Source organism: Cinclus cinclus, chromosome 1 (genome assembly GCF_963662255.1).
Source record: "Cinclus cinclus chromosome 1, bCinCin1.1, whole genome shotgun sequence".
Taxonomy (NCBI): domain Eukaryota; kingdom Metazoa; phylum Chordata; class Aves; order Passeriformes; family Cinclidae; genus Cinclus; species Cinclus cinclus.
This window is the reverse complement of record NC_085046.1, coordinates 64,449,168-64,474,366: the sequence shown is the minus strand read 5'-3', so window position 1 is coordinate 64,474,366 and position 25,199 is coordinate 64,449,168. Positions and strand designations below refer to the sequence as shown.

General features: G+C 42.7%; 1 protein-coding gene across 2 annotated transcripts; it reads right to left on the bottom strand.

The window, feature by feature from the left end:
* Positions 1–17,480: 17,480 nt before the first annotated feature.
* Positions 17,481–23,318, bottom strand: LOC134042712 (transmembrane protein 14C-like). 2 transcript variants are annotated; one of them, XM_062490617.1, is made up of 5 exons: positions 23,018–23,318; positions 22,731–22,814; positions 20,174–20,275; positions 18,243–18,330; positions 17,481–18,066 (listed from the first exon to the last, which is right to left on the bottom strand). In XM_062490617.1, the coding sequence occupies exons 2-5, from the start codon at positions 22,804–22,806 to the stop codon at positions 18,009–18,011; spliced, it is 324 nt and encodes a 107-aa protein (XP_062346601.1). In that variant the 5' UTR covers positions 22,807–22,814; positions 23,018–23,318; the 3' UTR covers positions 17,481–18,008. The 2 variants fall into 2 exon arrangements, with proteins under 2 accessions (XP_062346601.1, XP_062346504.1); XM_062490520.1 differs by lacking the exons at positions 22,731–22,814; positions 23,018–23,318 and adding an exon at positions 22,481–22,523.
* Between the last annotated feature and the right edge of the window lie 1,881 nt (positions 23,319–25,199).

The following is a 25,199-nucleotide window of genomic DNA, read 5'->3' as shown; positions in this document are numbered from 1 at the left end:
TGATTGTTTCAGAGGTACCTCTCCATCACCAGAGATGTATGAGGACCATAAATGGGACAGGGGCAGAGAGAGGATGTGTTTGGAGAGGTGGAAGGCCAGGCAGAAAAAAACACAAGTGCCTTGCTCCTGGGAGAGGCAATAGAGGGCAAGGTGAGACAAGTACATTTTCTGGAAGCTGTTTGTGAGGGAGGGCCGGGAGTGGGAGGAGGTGAAGCAGCCAGCAGTGACACGGTTAGCAGCCTGCCTCCTTCCTCCTCCTCCTGTTCGACCGCAGAGGCACCGAAACTCCTGTTGTGAAAAATGAGCTTGGGCGGAGTGATTCATATGTGTGGGATTTAAACAATCTATTTTAACTGTCACTTAAAGGAGAAAGCAAGTGACCTTGGCTGATGTTATCAGGTTTTATTCCTGTTTTGAATTTGTATTTAATCATTTTTCCAAAGAGCAGTTGATGCTTAGGAGTTGGTACCACTGAAATTTCTCCCACAGCACCTGAAGACTTGTGTTGTATTTCATACTTTCTTTTTTGCTAACTCAAAATGTGATATGTATATGTTCAAATACTGAAACAAATGACATTTTTATTCAAATGCTTATGCTTTTGCCTTTTAAATGTTTAATGTTTACCTTTTATCATATTAGAAAAAGGCAATTTATATTTTATTCTTACCAGATAATTCAATTCTTTTTCTTAGTAGTTATGCTGAATTGCTTTTGGATAGAAATTAGACTATAATAACATACCAAAAGGCAGCATTGCTTTCCATTATCATATAAAGTCATATCAAATGATTTGAATATGAAAGAAGAAGACATCAAAACATGTTTTGTATTTAAAACTGACTGTATTGTTACACTGAGGCTTATGCAATAACTGCTAACTACTGCTTAAACAGCCTGGGATGAATAGATCTTAGTCCTGATGTCTCCATTAATTCAAAGACTGATGGGTAAGAAAAAGAAATTTACAGATCTTTTAAGCTGTAATTAATTCCTCAGTTCTAATAAACAAGTTGTTGACTAAGCTAAAATGAAGAAACTGAAATACAGGAAATACCCTTTCTTCACTTGCCATAAAGGCTCCAAGTGAAAAATGCTGGTTTATCACTTCCGTAAGTGGTTCTCCCAGTTCACTTCATGCCTTGGCTTCCCATTTCAGTGCTCTGCCTTTCTTTAGAGCCTTGTTAGCAAACATGTTACTGAAATGCTGAGCTTTTAATTTGGGCAAACACTGGACCCCAGGTGTGCCCACCTCCTCACAAGCAAGGGCCTTCTCTTGTGAGCTACAAGCTCATAGCTGGCTTAGGAAGGATGGAAATACTCCCTAGGAAGTGGGAGGGAGAGGCTGGGAGCTGCTGGGAGCCTGAATGCAAGAACAACTTTCCAAAAGGTCAGAGATGGGATTTCACATTTCCTCAGGGCAGTTGGGGGTTTGAATTTGATTCTTCTACAACTTGAACTAGTGCCTTAACTACAGAGTTCATGCAAGAAAAGGGAACATACTGTCACCTCCAGATTTGCTGTCGGGGAGTTGAGATGAACTTTGACTTCAAATGCAGAACAGATTGAGAAAACGCCAGTTTGGGCATGATGGTGTCAAAGACATGCATTGAAAGTGATGTTCCTCAAATCCAGAGCAACTTAGATGTTTTAGAAAACAAATCAAAAGGTTATTTTGTGCAGACACTATCACTGCAGCTTTTCTTTGCAGCCAAATACAACTAGGGATGTTCAGTATTTGTATTTTCCCCATTCTGACTGTGCATGATGCCTTTGGCAATATTTTAATCTTGTTTTAAAACTATGGCACTTCCCACAAATCACCTTCTGATGTCTTGCAGACTGTTAGTAGCTTCCAGACTGAAGGTTAAAAAGCTCTGACCCTGGAGACTCAACAACTGGAAAACTAACTGCACAAAAAGGTTGGGAGCACAGAAGTATAAAACTGGATTTGTGACTGCCAAAAATATTCAACTTTCCTAAATCTAGCATTAAGTATTTTTCCATGTCACAATCAGCACATCCCAAAACAGAAACCAGATCTTCTTTCTGAGTTTCAGCCCAAAGCCTCTCCACTGAGCCATGGTTACTGCATCTGTATTAATTCTGCATTCCCACATCTGGTAGAAAAGCACAATTTTAAAGTCTTAATTCCCAGTGAGACCTTCATTAATACCAAGAAGCTTCCAAGACATCCTTAACACTGCTGACTCCCAATTTACTGCTCTTAAATTAGATTTGTCACACAGATGGCATATGTTGATAATTTTCAGGAAGGAGGTTTCTCTGGGTTTGTTGTAACACATTGATTAGAACCATCCCGTTTCCACCAGGGGAAGTAGATTATTAATACCCTGTGACCTTCTCTTCCACATCATTCATATGCATTGGCTACTTTCCTGCCATTGGAGGGAACTAAAACTCATTCTGGCCAGGCAGTCCATCATCCAGAGAGCTCCCACTCAAAGGAGGTCAAGGAGATTTCCAGAGATGTCAGTCAGGTCATGTTCAGTGGAGTGCTTCTAAATTAGACCTCAGCACTGGACAAAGCAAGATACATGATTACAGATTTGGACTAAGCAAACTAAGATTATGAGGACTATATTTCCAGAAACCACATTTTCTGATCTGTTATCACGTGAAGATTGAGCCCCTGGATACGATTTTCAGTCTTTCTGCTGTGCTTGCTTTTTTTATTAAATACAGAAGTTGCTGCATGCTCATAAACCCCTAGGGGAGAAGAAGTACCACTGAGTTTTAAAGAGCTTTAAAAGCAAAAACATTCCCTGATTTCCTCTCATGACTCTTAAAACTCTCTTCTGTTTTCTAGATAAAAAGCTGCCAAATTAATAAAATTTCAGCTTGCATGGCAAAACAGTGATCTTGCCAGTTTCTTGCCTGTAACTTTTTAGTGGTCCTTCAACTGTCTTCTGAAAGTCTGGTTCAAATGGATAATCGTTTTACCTTCATTTCATATTCATGGCTGGAAGAACTTTACCTTGCCCAATATATTGGTAAAGAAAAATCTTCTCAGTAGAAAGAGATACAAGCCACATACAGACATTACCTTTCAATCACGCAAGATTGATGGATTGCCTGAGACAAAACAGAAATTACTGATGCAGGAATATCTGCTTAATATGTGGAAGAAATTTCTGTGCTCTTCACAGAAGACACAAGGGAAGGGGAGAGACAAAAGAGAACACAGAAGCAGAATTTGTTGCCTTACAAAGCAAATATGAAGATGTTCTAAAGAAATGTCAAGCTAGACAGGGAAAGAAGAGGATTTGAAAAAAAAATAAAACACCTTCTGTTCAGAAGAGGTGCCCAAAACCGACAGCATAAAACAAGCATTGAACTGTACACTTACTTGGATGACTGGTTTGGCATTTGCTCACTTTTTTTTTTTTTTTTTTGCAAGGAGCAAAACTTAGAACAGTTTTTGTCAGGAGCAAAATGTTTGGAGCATCTTGTCTCTCTCCAGGAATTTATGGTTGCTTCAGTTTTACAAGTCACTCTTCCAGTTACCCAAATAGCAATGGAAAAATGCTTAAAGAGTCTGCCCGCCCTTATCCCTTCTTAATTGCTCCCTGGAAACTTTCCACACTACCCATCACACAAGTCCTGTCAAATCTTCTTTCCAAACAAAGCAAGACTCCCTGCAACACCCCCAGGAAAGGAGTATAATGTCTGCTGCCAGTGAGCTGGACTGCAGAGTATTTTGGTCTCCCCTCCCTGATGCATCTCTCTTCCTGTGATCTTCAAGGAGCTCCCCACAGCACTTCCATGCAGAGGAGCTGGAGATAACCTCACACCTGGTAATTGCTCTCCTCCCTCCCCCCCCCCCCAAATCAAAACCCAACTCTTTGCCATGACAGAGGCTCCTGAGAGGCAAAGAGGGGATCAGGGCTCATGCTCTTTGTGAGCAGGTTAAGTGCCAGTGGTGATGGCCTGGTAGTGATGCCAAAGGGCTGTGTGAGAGCTGGGTCACCTGTCTAGGGGCAACTGTGACCCCACACAGTCATGGTCCTGCCTATAATACTTTCTGCCCAGCCATCTGAGGAGCAACTCATGAAGGCCAGAAATCTCCCAAAGCCCCAGCAGAGGTTTAGCCGTGCAACTCTTCCCTTGACTGTGAAGCCCCAAATAGCGTGGGGGTTTTTTCAGATGGGCAACTCATACACATGTAACAAAACTTTCCTTGGGGACAAGTGAGCCCAGAAGGTACAAACAGCCAAGTAAGTGCAGGAGAAGAGGAGCAGATAAGGTACCTGGATATCTTCTGTTGCCTTTGCATGGACACTATGCCAAGTCAGCATTTGATTTTTAGTTTTTTACTTTTATCCAGGATCATCTTCTTGGTTGTCTGGCAGACCAGGCATCCACTGGATGCTCAGTAAACACAACCTTTCACATGTGTGGGCACAGCACTGCCACAGGTTCAAAATCTGCTGGTGCCCTGTACATGCCCAGCACACAAAACCATCTGTACAACACAGAACTTCCAGAAATTGGGGGGCTACCAAGGAGGCATTTTGTCACACACATTAGCATCTTTGTACCCAGAATCTCCTAGGGAGACACGTGACAGCCCTCAATATGGATTATCTGAAGATATCAACAAGTTTATCTGTCCCTGTTGAAAGACCCCTATGTCCCTGTATCTATCATTCATCTGATGTGCAGGCTGGGCTCCAACAGGCTGCATGTGATGCCCCTTTTCTGCCAAGACAGTGGGAGTTCTCTGTTGATCTTTACTTATCTCTGACTGCAATTTCACCTATTTGTTATGTATATGTTAGTGCCTTTCCCCTCCACAGACATAATTTTTGTGTGCCCATAGGGCACATAAATTATGTTTTTCGTCAGCAGGTTCCAAAGCACTTTATGTAGGAGTCTGGAATTTTTACCTCTGATTCATCTGATCCATTATATGGGGACACTGAGGCACAGGAAGGTGGAAGTCTAGAGTCAGTCTCAGCTCAGCAGTGAATCCAGGGGAGAAACAATTTCTACTCCACTCAAGTCTAATATTGTATAAAAGGAGGTCTCCTGGGTTTGATTAATGGGGTTTTAAGCCCCTACATACCCCTCACTTTTATGTAACCCATGTATGTCATACCTTTTCTCTCCTCAGTTGGAGAAGTCCCTTGTTATGCAACTCACCCTTCCCTCCATGGTAAAACAGACAGGAGCCAGCTGACAGCAATCCACTACTTCTTTCTGGAACATGTGTAAAAAGACAGCAGCTTGGTTGGCAGGAAAAGACTGAAAAATATCATTGCAATTAATGTGGAGAAACTTGAAGCTATAACACCATCAGCAATTCTGCAGAATGAAGCATAACAGTGCAAAAAGACTAAGTGATGCTCTGCAAGCCATATGGGTGGGTTTTTTCAGGGAACTCTGGCTAATTTGTAATAGATCAGCTGGATGGGCAAATTCCTGAGTTTTTATGGCAGGAAATGGAATCAAAGCAAGTCTGTTGGTGGACACCTCTGGTGTTTCAGAAGGTGGATACAAGAACCTCTGAGGGTTTAATATTGCTGGTTTAATGCAGAAAAAACTCTTTAATGGCAACCTGCCTGAGTTGAGGTTACAGAATCTCAGTCAAATTCAGAAGCAGAGGAGTGAGATCAATACAGAGCACAGTACCAATTAACAGCCCTGGTTTTCAAGAGCATCCTTCATTTGTCCTCTAAAATTTCCTTTGTCTATGTCACAGCTCAGTAGAGAGCACTGAAATTTCTCTTATAAGTTATGAAGCAGATTGCAGCAAGCTGGAGAAGTAACACCGTATACATTAGAAATCAGTGTTAATCATACATAGAAAAACAACTTCCAAGTTTAAATATGTATGGTTCCTTGCCTTAGATCAGAGACTTACTTGAGAAATAAACATGGTTTTTTAAGTAAATGCTTTTTAAATTCTCCTCAGAGGTATGTTTTCTTAAAATATAGTGTATATCCTTGTATACATAATACAGTCACATTAGGGAAAATACAAACCACATTGAATATGCTTAGATGAGTATTTTCCTCTGAGAGCCAGACAGTGGCAAGTCCAGGATCTCCCTTCCCTCTAGCAACCCAGCAAACACTGAAAAAGCAATTCAGCCTGGACTTAGAATTTCACCATTTGAATCTCTTTGGTTTAGCTGGTTCCTTTCTCAAGGCAGGTTTCCACCGAGAACTGACCAACCAGGGTGGGTTTTATCCCTTGCTCCCTTATCTCCCTTCCTTTCATTTTCATGAAATTGTGTTTTTGCTGCCTGTGGGGAACAGTGGGAAAACACTTCAAACCCACGGGTGGAGCTGGCAGTGACCAGCCCACGAGCAGGGCAGGAAGCCCATCTACACCACAAACCAAACAAAACAAAAAGGTGCCACACTCTTGAGGTCACTGAGGTCCACTTGCTGCTCCCTCATGGCTCAAGTGTCCCATGGCAGACACACTCACCAGCCTGGAGGGTGTGACACAGCCAGCCCCAGCCTGGAGTGAGCCATCAGCCCCTTCCTAGCGGTGCACAGCTCTCCCCTGCCTCACCGGTGTGTGTGACTGCTGCCTTGAACTGCACCAGGGATGGACAAATCCTCCACCTGCGCATTCACACTGGTGACAAAAATAATGAGGGGTCCCACCCGGGAGCATTTAACAACCTGTTCGCTGCCAGAGGCACTGCAGGAAATTCACTTTGCTTCTGGACTGGATGTTTTAGAGTTCTTTATGTAGAACATTTCACCTAAGCACTGGCCTCCTTTAAATAATCCCCTTCTTCTCACCTAATAAACACATCATTTCAGGTCACTCTGGAGAAGAAATGCAGTCCCAGACATTTTTTTCCCAAGGGAAGTGGAGAACATCCCCAGCCATGGACAGGTCACACAACAGCTGGCTTCAGGAAGATGGTAATGCTAATTGATCTGTATTCATTTAATTAATTTTAGTCAATTACTCTGGAGAGAACAGGCTGCTGTCAGCTCTACCTCCTCCCCGAGAGGGGCTAAATCCATGGTGTTTGCTCTGAGCAGGGACCGAAAATATCCATTATCTTGAGCAGGGGTGGTCCAAGTGGCCAGGGTGACACCAGGGTTGGTGGTACACCCCAGGAAGCAGCACGATGAAGGTGTCCAGGGGTACCCATCCAGCAAGCCCCCACCTATTACTGCCCTGGGATGATTTTAGGGCTTTTCTCTGGAGTACCGACTGCCCACGATTGTGGGTTTTCAGTCAGAGTGCGCAGGAATCAATGGGTGGCCCATGAGACTTGCATGTGGGGACCGAGCTTTGCCCCTGCAGCTCCTCCTCTTCATCACTCCTGCTCCACACTGAGGCATTTGACTGCCAGCTCACACGGCCCCTCCCACGTTTCCATGACAGGGGGTCCTTTACCTGGCTTGGTACTTGGCAGGGCTCCCCCTGGGCACAGTCTTACACAGGTGTGCAGTCTTAGTTATGTATCTGGGCAGCCAAAGGCACCAAACTACAGGTATAAGCGACTACATAAGGGAAACGCAACAGTTTGGAGAGCATGAGAATTTTCTGCAAGCTGTCGTCACATTGTTGCTTCTTTGGGAAAGAGGCCTGTGAACCTAAACAAGGTCAACAATAACTTAAGGGAGGGATAGCAGGAGTGGGGAAAAATGAGCCATCTTCACTTCCAAATCCCATTCTGAGCCCATTCTGCAACCCCCCCCCCCCCCCCCACCATATTCTACTTGAGCTACACTGGTTAACATTTGGAGTCAGGCACAGTCTTGGTAATGTCTGTAGATAAATTCAGCTGGAAATTTAAAATGCAACCAAATCTGGTCTTGGGGATTGATGCTGGCCAGATGCCAGGTAGCCACCAAAGGTGCCCACTCACTCCCCTCTGCAGCTGGACAGCAGAGAGAAAATTTAACAATGGGTACATGGGTTGAGGTAAGGACTGTGAGAGATCTCTCATCAATTACCATGATGGGCAAAGCAGGCTCACCTTAGAGGTATGAAGTGAACTTATTATTAACAAAATCAGATCTGGATAATGAGAAGTAAAATAAGCCTTTAAAAACGCCTTTCCCCCACCCCTCTCTCCTTCCAGCTCTACCTCCTACCTGGGTGGTGTAGGGAGATAGGGAGTGGGGGCTATGGTCAGTTCATCACCCATGGCTTCTCCTGGTGCTCAGGGAGTTGCTCCCCTGCTGCACTGTGGGGTCTCTCCTACTGAAGACAATTATTTGTGAACTTTTCCAGTATGAGTCCATCTCACAAACAGCTCCCTGTGAACTGCTCCAGTGTGAGTCCATCCCATAGGCAACTGTCCCCTCAAACTGCTTCAGCCTGGGTCACTCTTCCATGGGGTGCAGTCCTCCAAGGACAGTCTGCTCCAGCCTGGGAGCAAGGGCCCCCTCTCTCCACCAGGTCTCCCACTGGATCAAAGCCTCATCCAGGCATCCACCTGCTCTGGCATGGGCACCTCCCCCCTGGGCTGTGGATGGAGCTCTGAATCCCCTGTGGATCCCCATGGGCTGTGGGGGCACAGCTGCTTCACCATGGCCTCATCACAGCCTGCAGGGGAATCTTGGCTCCAGCACCTGGAGCACTTCCTGCCTCTCCTTGTCTACTGCCCTTGACGTCTGCAGAGTTGTTCTTCTCACATGTTCCCACTCTGCTCTTGTCTGGTTGAAATTACAACTGCACCACAACATTTGTTTTGATTTCTTCTTAAACATATTGTCACAGAGGCATTAATCACCCTTTCTAATTGGCCCAGCCTTGGCCAGCATCATGTCCATCTCTAGAGCCATTAGGGATTGGCTCTGCTGGACATGGTGGAAGCTTCTAGCAGCTTCTCACAGAATCTACCCTTGTAGATCCCTCTGCTTCCCAAAACAGTCCATACAAAACCAATACAGCTGGCAAAATACAAACTTACTGATATTCAGGTTTCACTGAGTGCATTACCCAAATAAAATAATCTTTACTGTTTTTACCACATCATCTGTTGTTTTAAGTTTATAGTGCATGACAGTGGCTCTACAATGCTGCATTCACCATGTCATTTTATGATTCTGAAGAAAATAAATTATATTTTATTTTGTCACCTGAATTTCTTTTATTACCAGACACAGATTGCTAGCATTTGTGCACTTGGTTCTAGGCTTATATGAGAAAGACTTTTGAGGTGAGAAGTAGTGGAGGGTCAGGTTTTCTATCTGAAATCATATTTCTAGAGCATTTAATAATTTATAAAGATTCACTCCAGACAGAAAGCAATTATTTTACTTATTGATACAATCAGTAGATATTGTGCATCAGAAGTATAAAGAAAAATCTCAACTATATCTTCACCTCATGCACTTTGCAAGGACACGGATTGGTGAGTAGGGAAACAGTTGAGGGAAAGAACAAAAGATTTGGGCCTGTAGAACACATAGCAGGATGCTTTACCCGGAATGGGGTGAAAGAATTTGAACAATGCCCCATTTGCTATGCTGTCAGGTCGGGCTCATCAGCGACAGCAGTAGCACCTCTGGATAATGTATATAAGAAGGGGAAAGAAGTTACTGCATGAGAGCAACTGCAATGGAGAGAGGAGTGAGAACATTTGAGAGAAACAGTCCTGCAGACAGCCAGGTCAGAGAAGGAGAGGAGGGAGGTACTCCAGGTACTGGAACTCAGATTTCCCTGCAGACCATGGTGAAGCAGCTGTTCCTCAGCAGCCCATACAGGTCCGCAGTGGAGCAAAGACCCACCTCCAGCCCATGAAGGACCAGGTGGATGTGCCTGGAGAAGGCTGTGACCCTTTGGGAACCCCATGCTGGAGCAGGCTCCTGTCAGGACCTAAGGACCCATGGAGAGACAAGCCCACCCTGGAGCAGGTTTGTTGGCAGGACTTGTGACCCCATGGGGGACTCACACTGAAGCAGCCTGTTCCTAAAGGACTGCACCCTGTGGAAGGAACCCATGCTGGAGGAGTTCATGGGGAGCTACAGCCCATGGAAAGGACTCACTTTGCAGAAGTTCATGGAGGTCTATCTCCCATGAGAGAGAACCTACACTGGAGCAGGAATGAGCGTGAAGAGTCCTCTCCCTGAGGAGGAGGGAGCAGCAGAGACAATGTATGGTGAACTGACCTCAAACCCCATTCCACATCCAGCACAGGGAGGAGGTGGAGAAAATCAGGAGTGAAGTTGGAAAGTGTTTTTAAGATTTAGTTTAACTTCTCACTGTTCTACTCTGATTTGATTGGTAATAAATCAAATTAATTTTCCCCGGGTCCAATCTGTTCTGCTCATGATGTTACTTGGTGAGTGATCTCTCCTTATCCTTAAATCGTTTAATTATATTTTCCTTATATACAATTACATTATACTCTGTGCAGCTGAGAAGAAGACTGGCTTCAGTGGGCATCTAACATCCAGCTAGGGTCAACCCAACACAGATTTGAACGGGGTCAACTGCAGTGACCCAGCTAATCAAGATGCAATTAACAGTAGGCTGACCCTTTTACCCTTCCTACCCCCAAACATTTGCTACTCCTGGGGCGGAAAAAAGAATGAAAAAAAAGAAAAAAAGAGAGAGAAAAAAATTGATCTTAGCACGAATTAGGTGTCACTTAACATGGTTTTTTTTTTTTTAAATAGTTAACTCTTCTTACTCTTCTTTTCCCTGCTGCTGCGTTTTTAGCTTATGCACCACACCCTATTTGTGGTTGATAAGGGAGGAATGCATTTACCATTATCTTTTATCTTTTGGTTCATTGTTATAGAGAGACCAGACTAAAGCAAACAGACTGTCTATAGGTGACACCATAAAGTTAACACCCATGTGAAAGGAATACTCTTGAGGAAAATCTGGATACTGGAGGGCACTCTGTGGCATATATTCTCTAAATCAAATATATCATAAGAAAATCTGTGGATCTTTTCTGCCTCCATGCAACACAACCATTCCCTGAAGAAGTTGGTAATCTAATGGTTGACAGCTAAAAGGAACAGGAATAATTGCAGGCTGCTGCCACCTCTGTCTCAGAAAATCACAAGGCCTTCTAATACTGGGAGTGTTGGCTTGCTTGACAGTATGGGAATAGGATATACAGAAGAAAATGTTATTTGTTTTTTATCAGTGTTATTCGGTATTTATCACTAGTAAAAAGCAAAACCATAGATAAGCAAACAAAATGCTTTAGAAAGTGTAAATAAAACTCCTGTGCAATCATGGTACTGTCTGTTGCTGTGCAGAAGCATGAATGTGTGGTGTTAATTGCCCACCTGGCCATAAGGAGGGCATAGCTGAAGCTGGGTCTGTGTTGATCTGTGATTCTCTGTGCTGCTCGAGAAACTGGATGCTAAATAACCTACTGTCCTTCACATAAATAAATGAATCTATATAAAAATAAATTAATATAGATGGTATTTATAGGTGTAAGTTGAACACAATGTCCTTATTTTTTTGGCAGGGATGAGACAGTAGTGGCACAAGAAGGAGAAAATCTGGCGACAGGCCCTAAGATGATGTAAATACTACCGGGTTGCCAGGTGAGGTAGTGTCTGGGAACTGAAGATATTGCTGCATATAGGAGAAACAAAGCAGAGTAGAGCATCTGGCATAATGCTAAACACCAGGGATATGCAGTCACACAGAGAACCAGAATGATCATTTTCACAACAACTTTATGGATTAGAATACTTCCAGAAGATTTTAGAATTTTGACTCTGTATCTATTGTTGTGATTTTTGGGCTTCTAGCCTCATCATGAAAAACATTTCCTTGCTTCCCAGTCTGGATTAAATTTTTAACAGAAACAGAAACCGAGTAAAGGGACCAACCTTCCTCTCATCTCAGAATATTTTACATCTTGTCATGACACCACAGACCCACAGGAATCTCAGTGGAGGGAAGTTTCTGTCCAGAATTTAAAAGCGTTTACTTTGCTCCTGCTGCTTTTCACCTCTTTTCTCTCCTCCTGGTGTGCATTTTCCTGCCCTGCTGACTGTGGTGCTGCATACTAATGGAGCAATACTTGACCCGTCCCCAGAGGAAGTTGTGTGCAGGTTTATTGAGGAACAGAGGGGTCAGAGGGAATTTCAGCGCATCCAATAAATCTCCTGCTGGTGGGATACCTCCAGGTAACAGCACATAATTTGATCCCAGCCATTTTCTTTTGTCATATCACTGCTGAAAGAGCACGTATCCAAAGAAACATAGCCAACACCCTCTCCCTCATTATATACATATTTATTCCAACAGCTTACAAAACTACAACGCTTATGTGTTTTCTAAAAGTGCTTAGAGAAGGAGGCGTGTCCTGCAAATTCCCCTCTGCCTGTGAATCAGGCTGACAACTCGCAGATTTTGTTTCTTGCTGTGGAAATAGGTGAGAAAGACTGGGCTGATCTTTCAATGATTTCCTTCAGGGGGTGTAAGAAGAGGGGTAAAAGGGTTGTATTTTCATTCGTCACGCGATTATTATCAGCTCCTTAGCAGCACGGCCATTGGATCGCACGGGATGCTTGGTGAGAAAAGCCTTTTGCCCCAGGATCATTTCCTTTTGCTCCAGGATCATTTCCTTTTGCTCCTCAGGCCGGTGCAAAGGTAATAAAGAAGCTGAAGACCTACTCAGCCGAGAGAACCAAGCATTTCTGTTCCAGCATTTGGTGTTCCAGGCCGGATAGCGCCAAGCGGGCAAGCCCTAAACTGGAATGAGGATGGTTGTTATTTATCCTTGTCTCCACGTCTCGGGGTGGGTGGGGTGTCTTCCCTGCCCGGCTCTCAGCGCCCGCATCGGAGCCGCGCTGCCGCCCTCTCCCGGCTCCCAGCGCTGCAAAGCCTTCCAAAACCTCTGCATTCCCAGCACACACAGGCACCGGCTAACAAACAAACAACGGGGGGAAATGGAAAAAATAAAACCAGGAGAAATAAACAAACAGTCCAGCGCCAAGGAGAAAATGGGAAAAATTAAAAAAAAATATAAAAAAGGGGGGCGGGAGGAAAGAAGGGGGGAAAGGAGGAAAAAAAAAAGAAGAGGGGAAAAAGAAAGGGGAAAAGAAAAAGGGGGGGAGAGAAGAAAAAAGAATACAAAAGAAAAAGAGAAAAAAGGGAGGGGAGGGGAGGGGAGGGGAGGGGAGGGGAGGGGAGGGGAGGGGAGAGGAGAGGAGAGGAGAGGAGAGGAGAGGAGAGGAGAGGAGAGGAGAGGAGAGGAGAGGAGAGGAGAGGAGAGGAGAGGAGAGGAGAGGAGAGGAGAGGAGAGGAGAGGAGAGGAGAGGAGAGGAGAGGAGAGGAGAGGAGAGGAGAGGAGAGGAGAGGAGAGGAGAGGAGAGGAGGGGAGAGGAGGGGAGGGGAGGGGAGGGGAGGGGAGGGGAGGGGAGGGGAGGGGAGGGGAGGGGAGGGGAGGGGAGGGGAGGGGAGGGGAGGGGAGGGGAGGGGAGGGGAGGGGAGGGGAGGGGAGGGGAGGGGAGGGGAGGGGAGGGGAGGGGAGGGGAGGGGAGGGGAGGAATTGTTCTTCAATGAGGGTGTGGCCAAGCACTGGAACAAGATTTCAAGGAAGTGGTGATGGTCCCACACGTGTTGCTGTTCAATAAGCACTTGTACAGTGATACATACTTTCACTGTTAGGTTCCTCTCTGTGGAGTCAGGAGTTGTACTCAGTGGTCTTCATGGGTTCCCTCCAGATGGGAATATTCTATGATTCTAAGTATTAGCACCAAAGCTCAATCCACTTAGCAAATATATTAGCAAATGCTAACATTTAATGAAATAAGGCAAACAGATTTCTGCTGTACCATATTTTTCCTCATGAGGGTTTTTCTAAAAGAGTATCAAAACACCGTATGAACTACCAGCACTATCAGTATCAGTACCAGCTACCAATTCTTGCTCCTGAGCCAGGGAACATTTTTTGCTGCTCACTGTGTAAGGGAGCAATGTAAAAGACAGACAGGGAAGGGATACAGAAAACAATATCTCCGTTTCATGGTTCAGAAGAGAAGCACAAAAAGACCAAAGGGAACAGCCAAAGTCACTTGCGCACTGGACTGAGCTGGGGATATTGCATGAAAGCATAAGCACTTTGATTTGTTCCATCATGGCATTTCAAGGAAGCAGGAGAGGAGATGAGGGCAGATGCTTCTGTGCTGTTAGTGAGGCAACATTTTTCCATTTTCACTTGTAGGGATTCTGGAGAAACAAAGACTTTCCTCCTGGTGTCATAACTGCTTGGAGGTTCTCCTGACCTTTTTTCCCCCTCCCATTTTCCAGGTGATTAAGCTGTGCAGTCAGAAAGCATGACTATAATGCCAAGAAGGCAGCAATTTTAACACCACAAAAAGATAATTGTGTAATACCTCAGGCCATATTAGTTTCAGCACAGACTGACCCTCAGCTGGTGATGACAGAGAACCAACAGCTCCCAGCACAATGACTGACAGAACTGGGACGTGGCAAATTGCACTTCCAAAGCCTGCAGCAGAACAAGAGTTAGGGGACTCGCTCTGCATTAAAACAGGCTTGTATCATATTCTTAGAACAAGGAATAAAGTAGGACAGCACATGACTACTTCCTTTCTTAACCATTCCACTTGAAACATCTTTCATCCTCCTTTCATTCTCCTCTGCTGGTTTGTGAAAGATAGTTGCCCATACTACTCGTATAACATTGCCTGGATTCTTACACCACACATTTGGACTAAATTAAAGGGATTCTTGCTACCTGCAAATGTCACATTAATTGAAAGAACAGCTTATGTTGTGACATCTATCAATGCTGAGTAACCTCAGCTCAGTGGTGCAATTGAGCCTGAGTATATTATTGCTGTACTAGAGGTCTCAGCGTTGTACCTGTAAAGACTAAGCCATAACCGAGGCGCTCAATTGTCCAATATTTTGACAACCCTCCCCCCAAATATTTGCTCACATTTTCACTAATTGGGTGCTCTGTAACATTCCAAACCTGTCTGTACGTGACCCTGCCTCAGTGTCAGCAACTTGGGCACCACAGGTAAGATCCTGAATTGGAGACCCCAAAGTCAACCAGAAGTAAACATATAGGTGAAATCTAGGTTGTCCCACGGATTTTCCACTCTGGGCAGAGAGGAATTTGAATTACACTCTCAGCTTCAGGATGTTTCTGCATTTTTGCCAGTTACTACTTAGCTTTAAAAGACTTAAAAAATAGTTGATCTTTTCCCCACAGATGGCAGGAACTCTGCACTCTCTTCTCAGCTGTGGTGTGGCTTTCCCTGTCAACATTCTCCCTGCAGGACATCCCATGGTCACAGGCAAAGAGCCCTTCCTTGGGGAGGCAACTTGAACCCATCCAGAGCAGGAACTGAAGGGAGCCTCTCTCACTTTCCAGGACTTAAGATAAGCACTGCTATTACATAGATAGGCTTAAATATCCCCCTTACAAAATTTAGGGCAGACTCACTCTTTCAAGTGATAACTTACCTACCAAAGTGATTGAGGAAATTCCCTCCTCAGGTCAGGGAAGGGGTAAAAGACCTGACAACTCCTCTTGTCACCCAGCTTCTATGGGGCAAGTAGACTTGGAATGGAGGACTTGGGCCCTTACTCTAGGAAAGGAGGATCTGACAACTCAAATTCTTTTCTTCTCTCAGTTCTGTCATGTTCTGGATGTGTGATTAAACTCCGAGTTGTTGAATCCTGGTGACTCAGTATGTGTACAGTAAAACTAGTTTCCTGTTCCTGGACCTTTTTAAAAAAATCAGTATTCATTTCAGCTAGTGCTGATAGCTGAAACTGCAAGAAATATTAGACTAATATTTTCATATTCAGAGTGTGCTTTGAACAGAGCAGCCTTAATTTAAGAGTTATTTAGCAGTTCATTTCCCAAAAATAACTAAATCACTCTTTCCAATATCCATGTACAAGCTGACTCATAATATGAAGTTCCACTCAAGCCATGGCATAGCCACAGTGGATTTAATGCAAAAGCAATTATCTTAATTTACATGGAGATCACTCTCAGTGGAAAGGAAACCCAGAAAAAATCTTTTAGAATTACCTAACAATCAGACTAAAAGCAGGGGGAGTCTGGAGAAAGGATATTTATGTCTTTAATTTTTGAATGCCTCTAGAAAATTCTTTATCAGTGATGGAATTTTCTATTCAATTACATGGGGTGATTTAAATACATAAAAATATAATTACAAAACTTCTGTTAGATTTTGCTTCAAGTATAGTCAAAAGAGAACTATGATTTAACTGAGACTATAATTTCAGACATGCTTTAACATGTTTTCAGCATTGCTCCCTGCAGATTCACCCTGTACAGATAGATCAGGTTATTTACAGATTAAGTGCCTGGAAACAAGAGAGGTTACAATATGAAACATATTCAAAAACCTGGAATTAATTTTATAACTTTTGCTAAGAGAATTGCTAACACACAGCACAACTGGCCCAACATCTACAGATCTGTTTGTAATTACTACTTCCTACTAGAACAGTTTCCTGTCTACTACCATAGGGGAAACTATTGACTCACAACAGTAGAAATAGCCTCTCTGACTCACTATTACTAAACACCATTTTCAGAAAAGGAATTACAAACATTGAAGTGACCAACAAAGTTGAGAAATTATGTAGTTGGTATCTGCTTTATGGAGTTTGAGGCAATTTTTACAAATTCCTTTAAATGCCATAGAATGGAAAGTGTGTAAGATGTAAGTTAATTTAAACGTGCTCTGCCATTATCAGGTTAAGCAATTGACAAAATCGTGATGTAATCAGTGGTATAAAGGTCCCAAAGTAAAATCCTAGTCACTACATAAAATATCACTTTAAAATAGAGTTACACTCTGTAAGACTCCTAATTTATCAATAATCATGTATCACTAAAGAATAAGCTGATAAAGGATTTTCTTTCACACATTTCTTGCCTCTCCCTTCCATCAAAGTGCTAAGCCCATGTGAGCTGTGCCTGCACTAACAGAGCTGCAAGACTCAGTGCAAGAGAAGCAATCAAGGCTGGAGTGATAACAAAAGCACCAGATGTCACTGATGCCTCTTTCACACTTCAGTCCTCAGGCATCACAGCAGAACAAGGAACCTTTCTGACTCCAGGGTTTCCTAGTAAAGACAGATTTGAAGAGGCACAGCCACTCTCCTAAGAGATAAAAATAAAATGCTGATACATTCTATTGTCAAATAAGCACCTAAGATCAGAATTACATAGTGTTAGGATATTTTATTCCAGTGACACAGTCTAGACCATATTCAACTGTTCATTTAGCCTAGCACAAATCTCACTTAATCCACAGGGTAAGTTCCTTTCAACCAACTTTTTAATTGAGGTGTTAATGAAGGTCCAAAATTTAATTGTCTGTCTCTCCATTTATAAAGTGATTTTTAAATATCATTGAATGACAGCACTTGGATACCAACAGTCCACTGCAAAGAGTTCCACTGAGAAAACAAGGTGTAGAAAATAGCCCTGTCCCCAAACGCACAAATTGTATAAAAAAAAAGCCAAATACAGATTTGTAACAGATTTTACTTACAGAAAAGCATCATTTTAGCATCATTTCACATCAAAAAGGCATTTTCTGTTTGACATTATAAAGACAGGGTATATAAATTCAGAACGCAACAGGTAATGCTCAGAAATGTAAAAACACTGTAATACTCAGTATAAAAGGCTTGAGATACACTATTGTATTTAGCCAGTTACTCCTGGTACCTCTTTGTGGATGTTTTCTTAATTACACGATATTTTCTGTCTGCTTCATACATGCCAGAAGTATATTTTGGAATATAAAAACATGGAAGTGTTAAAATACATTTAAACATGTCCAGAAAAATCAAACCCAGGACCCATTTCTCTCTATACACAAACAGCTCTACCTTGTATATAAACATTCTGTCCCATCATTCCACGCCCCCTTACAGAAAAAAAAAATTAAAATGTCTTGATGCAGAAATTTTTTCCATCTTCTCACTTCTGCATTCATGCAACTTCATGATCAGGTTTCCTTTTCCAAATACTAAGGTGTAAAATTAACAGTTACTTTTCCTGGGGCTTTTCCAACATCTTCAGTGCTAATCTTCCAACCATTAGCAAACTGCATAAGGGGAAAAACCATATAATTTAAAAATAATATCAACAATTTGTCAATTAATTTTCAAATACTTCATGTACGTGGGAGCAAAAATAATACACAAAATATGGTTCACTCCATCTCAGTTTAATTAAGCGAATAAGAAATCACACACAGGAGGTTAAAAAAAAATATTATACCTGACACCAGCAATTAGCCCTGCAGGCATGAATTTTCTGGAGTGGTAAAATCTTGTTCCCATGACAGCAGTCAGTGCTCCAGATGTAACTTAAATGAGAGATTTGTACAGGACGTCAGCAGAGATGCATGTGTGGGAGAAACATAATTAAAAACTAACAGAACAGAGAGAATTAGCAGCATCAAGTAAATAGAGAAACAGTTACTTCACTTGAGGGACTTAGAGAGTCAATAAATTGTGTAAATTTTAAAATGCCTCAGTTTGTGAAAAGTATCCTATATCAATTTCTAGCAGACAGCACACTCCATATGCTTCTGCACATCTTAAATTTGTTATTCAAAATGTGCTCTTTTTGACACTGGAAATAATTTATGATACACTTCTCTAGAACTCACTCCTTCCCCCACACAGGCAAATCACTAAACTTGTGCACGTATTTCCCTCACTTCTCAGAAAAGGGAGAGAGCATTTGCCTAACTTGTAGTAATCATACAACATAACATGTAGCATCATGTCTAATTTGTAGTAATGTTCTGAGAATTAACTAATTTATGTTTTCAAAAGACTTCAAAAGGGAAGTATGCTAACCATTACCAAGGTGAGAGTTAATTGTCCCTGACCACTTGACACAGAGACAGGAGCCAGGTAGTTTCACTGATTCAGCACCATAGAAAGGACAGTCCTGGAACATGCTATCTCAAATAATGACTGAATGCTAAAAAACTGTAAGGAAACATACACTGATGAAACCCTTAGTGTGCGTTTGCTACCCATTGGTAACAGCTACACACACGTTGTTCCAACAACTCTTTAATCCTCTACTATTGCTTCTATGTGATGACTGGTCCTGCAGGATCCAGTTCATCTTCAGCACTAGCCATGACATCCTTCCTCCCTAACACCAGCCAAATATTGTCACTGACATCTATTAATCTCATTTAATGAGGTATGTAAGAGACTGAGACCATAGTCTAACACACAATAAAAGTAAAACACTTTGGTATTAAAATGCTTCAAGCTCTAATTAGTCTTCAAAATACGAACACCTTACAATGAAATTTTGTTTCAAACAGCAGAACACATGTTCCTCAAAAACTTTAAAGCATGATCAGGAAGACTCCAAATGCTACTGAGCTAGAGAAATGTATCTGCTTCTCACATTTGGGAAAGCACTTGACCTCACACTTCTTAAGCTTGTTGCATCAGCAGTTTATTAAGTTACTAAGGCTTTTGGCCAGCAGATGTGGAAGTGGACTGCCTGTAAACAAAGCTGAAATGGAAAGAAATGCTGGGCCTTCCCCTTTCACTTCTGACTTTCACATGTCAAAGAGCCAGATGCTACGTCACTGATTCAGGGATGAAAATGCTGTAGTAGTCAGTGGTGGCTCCTGAAACACTGACTAAGCAGTAACTCTCCACAGTTACCTTCTCAAATCAGGGGGAATGGAAGCTCCAGTTCAGAGAAGGAAGAAATAGCATTACTGAAGCTTGCTTCTCTCTTCAATCTCCCCAGGCATCAACACCTTTGTAATTTCACATATTTATAATTTATAAAAATAAGCCAATCACAATCTCTGCCATTTTCTGTGATAATAAAATGGTCTGCTAGGGTTATGGTCAGTCTGAAGGGGAAACCCACTCCCCAAAATGTTACAGCCTCCTTCAGGATGCTCAAAGTAGGAGGATTCAGCCAAAAAGAGGTCAGAAATCCATTTATTAGCACTCCCCTTGCACTATGATCCTTCAAACACATCAGTACTAGACAGATGCGTGTTGGAAGCCACCAACTGCTCAGTAAAGTTTAGTAGACAGGACTGAAGTTAGATTTGTAACACTATATGTGTTTAACTCTTCTGCAAAGACTTATAGGTACTCATTTTAAATATATAGGGTAAATATAATCTTTTCTAAATAAAATTTTAAATTACTTACTCAGAGATACCCAAATGTTATTTGGATTCTGTGAGACTTGATAAGCACCCAGTCCAGCCAAACTCCCAAAGAAAAGGCCAGCAGCTAGTGATGGAACACTGCCTGAATAACCAGAAGATAATGCATTTATTAGACACTTTAAAATTATTACCTTGGTCAGCAGCTTACCTGTTTTGTAAAACAGCAAAAAGTTTACAAATAAAAAAAAACCCAAATATGGGCATTCATCATTCATTGCCATAAAGAAGATTAGAGAAGGGGGGTGGTTTAAAGAAGATTAGAGAAGGGATTTTTTAAGATATTGAGACCATGTGGATCAGCACCAAGAAACACTTCAATTACTCTGGCATACTCTTGCATTACTCTTGTGTATCTTACCTAAGAGACATACAGAATTAGTATTTAGTTATCTAACAGCAAAGCAATTAATACATTCATAATTGAAAGAATAGTGAGAAAACCAAAAGAATTGGTGTTTTCCTTGCACAAACTGAAGCATGTTGTTTCAAAACAGTATTAGGAAAATTCCTTGAGAGGCAGTAAAATAGAAGGACTAAATTGTAAGGATTTAAGACCAGAAAAAAGCACGTAGGTGGAACTGGGCAGGAGGGCATTCAAAGAATTGCCAAGGAACAAGGCAAAGTTGAACAAGAGAGGTCATATTTCCTAAATACACCTGAGATTTGACCTAAAGGTAACTGCATACTTTGGAAGGTTTCCTGAACGCGCCTAAACTTTGAATCAAATCCTCAGTATAAATGATAATCCAAAGATACCAGAAAATAAAGGATACCACATCAAAATTGGTGATTTATAGAATATATCAAGTAGTGAAGTTGCATGATCACTGTTAGTGGTGAATGCCCTCCATAAGGCTAATGGAGAACTAAGGACTTAATGCTACTGAAGGTGGTTCTTCATACATTCAATTTCTGAGGTCACCTTTCAAAAAGATTGAAAAGCTAAGCTGATAAAGATCTCTCAGTGTTAAAGGACTGCATATTGCTTCCAGAAAGTAATAATTTTTCAACCATCAACAAAGTTGCTGTAATACTGCTTTATATCCTACTTTTGGTATAAGAAGCAAGAGACAAAGATGACAGAAAGCACCTGATGTATTTGTACATGTGCAAGGAAAAGGTGCACACTCCAGTAGGTGGCTGTTTTGCACAGAATAAGAGTTAAAATCAGATCTGTGGTAGCTACGGTGCTTTCCACAAGCCTGGGAGCCAAGAAACATCCATCATATCCTTGAATTTTATCTTAAGGCATTCTTTTAGTAGCTATGACACATACACTTACTAGGACAACCACATCACCTCTGAAGCTCAAGAAGTTCCTACATCTCAAAACACAGGGACTCAGAGAACTTGCTAAATAAAGACAGAAAAATCAATCAATGGATCGATCGATCACTCACTCACTCACTGCCATGTTCTCATACTCTTCCAAAGGAACCTACTACTGCCCCCTGTCTGTGTGGATAGACAGATCTGGTTGTAAAAAAACAGATCAACTTAGCTCTGTGCATGAAAGTCCCATTTTCTTTTGGTTTCTCCAAATTCTTAGTAAGGATATAATGGCTCCTTTGTATGGTTGATTTTTTTCCTCTCTGGCAGTCACTATACGAGTTTCTGTTCTCCTTCAACAATCCTGTGACCTGGTTTCCCTTGCCTGAGCATAACCATGTCCTCCCAATCGGGTTCCAGAGGACAAGAAAGACACCTATCATTTCATAATGGCCTTGGAGAAATACAGATGTAAGTACTTACTTAAGTTCCCAGTATTGTCCCTTCTGTCCTAAACTCCACTCACAACCCAAAGGATAAATCCAAGCCAATGGAAAACAGACTGGAATACGCACTAGCATCTGTTTAGTCAAATGCATTGGTAAGAGTCTTACTGACTTCAGCAATGTCCCTTCCTATCATAAAAATTGGCTTAGGGATTTTCAAAGCTGAAAGAGACAGTGTTACAGCAGGAATGAATCCACAGTTCTGTCTGGAGGAGGGTGAACTCAGAAAAAGGCCAGGAAATGAAAGCAGTAGGTCAGAGGGTAAGCTTATGATGCAGAGCCCAGAAGAGAAACAAGTTTAAGGACTGATTTGCACTGCTCAGCTCTGCTTGGAGAAAAGATTGTTCTGAAAGCTCTCTGCAGCTTGCAGTATACTGTTATCATCAAAGATTAAAAAGGGAATAAATCTCTTAAGGGGGAAAAGTGCTGGTTTATGTAATCTGAAGACACAGTACTTATAGAATGCTTGTATTTTAAACAGCAGGGAAAAAGCCTTTCTGAAGAAAACTTACGACAGTTCACCCAAAGAGATATCAGCATCCACCAGAAAGCAGATTATGGCCTTATCAGCCCAAAGCACCAGCTCAACTCAAAATCCACCACACCCCACCAGCAGCAAGTTATCAGCACATGGCACAAACCGATAACATTTACACATGGGTCATCTTGGAGATAGGAGAGTTTGGTAAAAAGCTGTCCAGCTCACACCAAGGTACTGGGGGGGAAGAGGGAGGGAGACAGAAGCACCTTTCCGCCCCTTACCTGCTTTTGCATAGCCAATGATCCCTCCTGATGCCACCAGGGCGGCGTAGCCAAAGCCGAGCCAGTCCACTGCCATGCCGAAAACTGGAAGAGAAAACTGGGATGAAGATCAGCACCTCTTAACCTTTTTCAGGGGAGGAAAAGGAAACAAGACAAAGCATTTTGCCGCGGCGGGCTTTTCTATGAGCAAGGCCTGCCTAAAGCCTAAAGCCTGAGGCGATGCCAGCAGATGAGGGCGGCTCTGTCGGGAAGACAGCCCAGGGACACAGGGACACTGCCGGGCTCACCTGCGCTCCAGCCCCGCTCCGCAGCGCCCGGGGCGGAGCAGGCGGCGGAAGGGGAGGCGAGGGAGCCACGCACCGCCCAAAGCTTCCCTTTTCCGGCTCTTCTGGGGAAGGAGAGAAAAGCTACAAGCGGCAAACCCGAGCGAAAACCCCCCCAGGAAGCAGGGCAGGGTGCGGCCCGCAGCCGGAGGAGGAGGCGCTGGTGTCTTTCTGCCCAGCCGCGGAGCTCCCGGGAGTGTACCAAACGACTCGGTACAGACCGGGGTTTGTGCTCCTGTTCCCGCGGTCCTGTGCACCTGATCCATCCCGGTCCTCATGCAGGAGCAGGGCTAAGTGGTACAGCTGAGAATTCGGGCGTGGGTTTTGGTGTAGCGTGAGCTGCGACTCTGGGCAGCCCACAGGCCGCTTCCAGCTTTGATGGGTAATGTCGGTATAGCTCTTGTATGGAACACGGAGAGGATTTCTGGGACCTCCAAATCACAAACTAGTACACCAGAAAAAGCAGTCTTCTGCTGCACAAGTTATGAACAGTGGGAGATGGAAAACATCTTGTAATTTTTTTTTTTTTTTTAATACGGAAAAGTGTAGAGATGTTTCTTACTAAATACAAAGCTAAACGCTTCTCTGAGTGCTGAAACGTACTTTCTTCATGTAAATGGTCCTCCATGATTTTTAATTGTCCATGCACTTCCATGGATATTTCACCATGTAGAAAAAAGAAGTACTCCTGTAGCCCAGATCTCTAGACTGAGGGGGCTCGATTCCTCTTCCTAATACAAGACATAAAACATGAGAGGCCTGTACTTTCTGCAAAACGCAGCTTTCTGTAGCTACATTTCAAATTTTGCCATCTTTATGAATTAGCCTAATGCTCAGAAAGTGGAGAGCAGTTTTAATTCCTTTGTTGGCCTCAATGGTTTAAGTAGGAATCTCCTCCCTCTATTCAAAGTGCCACAACCAACCCATATCTAAGCTATACTGGATGGCATTTCCTTTTCAATTTGAGCTGTGAGGTTCAAGCTTCTCTGGGCTCTGCTTTGTGATCCAGCACAGGGATTCCCCAAGAAGGGAAGCAGGAAAACTGGAAGAAATGCGCGGGTGCTGGAGCTATTGAACTCACCTGCGGCTCAGCGGAGATGCTGCTCCCTGAGCTGTTGTTTCTTGCACCTATGGCTCCATCTGCCCTCTCCCAGTGTCATGCTCACCCATCCCTTCTGACAGGGACAGCTTTGTCACTGCTGACATCTCCTCTCTCTGCACTGCTGTCTCCCCTCTACCATTCTAAGGAGTTCCCTGAGAACTAGAATGGAAAATGTGCTGAAAAGGAAGATGTACACAAAAATACAGCAATAAATTGCCAAGTACTCGTTAGTAGCAGAGTATTCACTCAAGGTATAAAAAATAGGGGTTTTCTCCCTAAAGACTGCTTTCTGTCTCCAGTCCACCAGTTGTTGAGTGTCATGAGACACTTAATTCTTTGTTACTACACAGGGGGTTTGGATTTTTACAAATGTGTAATATTTAAAGTCCAATGTTTAGAAACAAAATTCTGTGGAATTTTTGCTTTTTAAATCTTAAAATTATGTGCAGACTGGACTTTTTTCCCTAGTGCTTCTGCAATTGCATTGACTGTGTTCATGAGCTCATGTATTTGAAAATTCAAACAATAAAAAACTGGTTTAGTAGTGGCAGACCTTTTGTCAAGGACATAACATGAGCACTATCAAATAGACATAATACTTTACAAATGAAACCACTGCACACAATTCCCTTGTGTAAGCTTGTACTTTTCAAGTCTTGTATTTACCATAGAAGCCCTATGAATTGAAAATCTGTTTTGGCACCTTTTTGTAAAGTCAACAAACCATTTGAAGTCCTATATTATTTGAATGTGTTTGTGAACACAAACGTTTAGGGTATCGTTAAAATTAAATGATCAATTAAATGAGCTGTGTAAGCTCAAACTCAATCCCTTTAATGTTGAATTAAACTGAGCTTGCATAAATCAACTTTATTGAATATCCAGATAAGGGCCTCTGATAATTTATCTAAGTAAGGAAAACAGTTACAGCACATAACTATGGACACCCACTTCCAAGAGAATACTGCTACTGCCACATGAACAATTCTGTAACAGCACTGATGATGCTCATTTTGTTTCAGTGTCAGAGCATAGAGCTGAACT

Coding starts and splice junctions, on each gene's coding strand:
- LOC134042712 (XM_062490617.1), bottom strand. CDS start 22,806: ATGGCAGTGGACTGGCTCGGCTTTGGCTACGCCGCCCTGGTGGCATCA. Junction 20,276..22,730: donor CATTGGCTATGCAAAAGCAG/GTAAGGGGCGGA, acceptor CTGGTTATTCAG/GCAGTGTTCCATCACTAGCT. Junction 18,331..20,173: donor TAACATTTGGGTATCTCTGA/GTAAGTAATTTA, acceptor CTCTCATTTAAG/TTACATCTGGAGCACTGACT.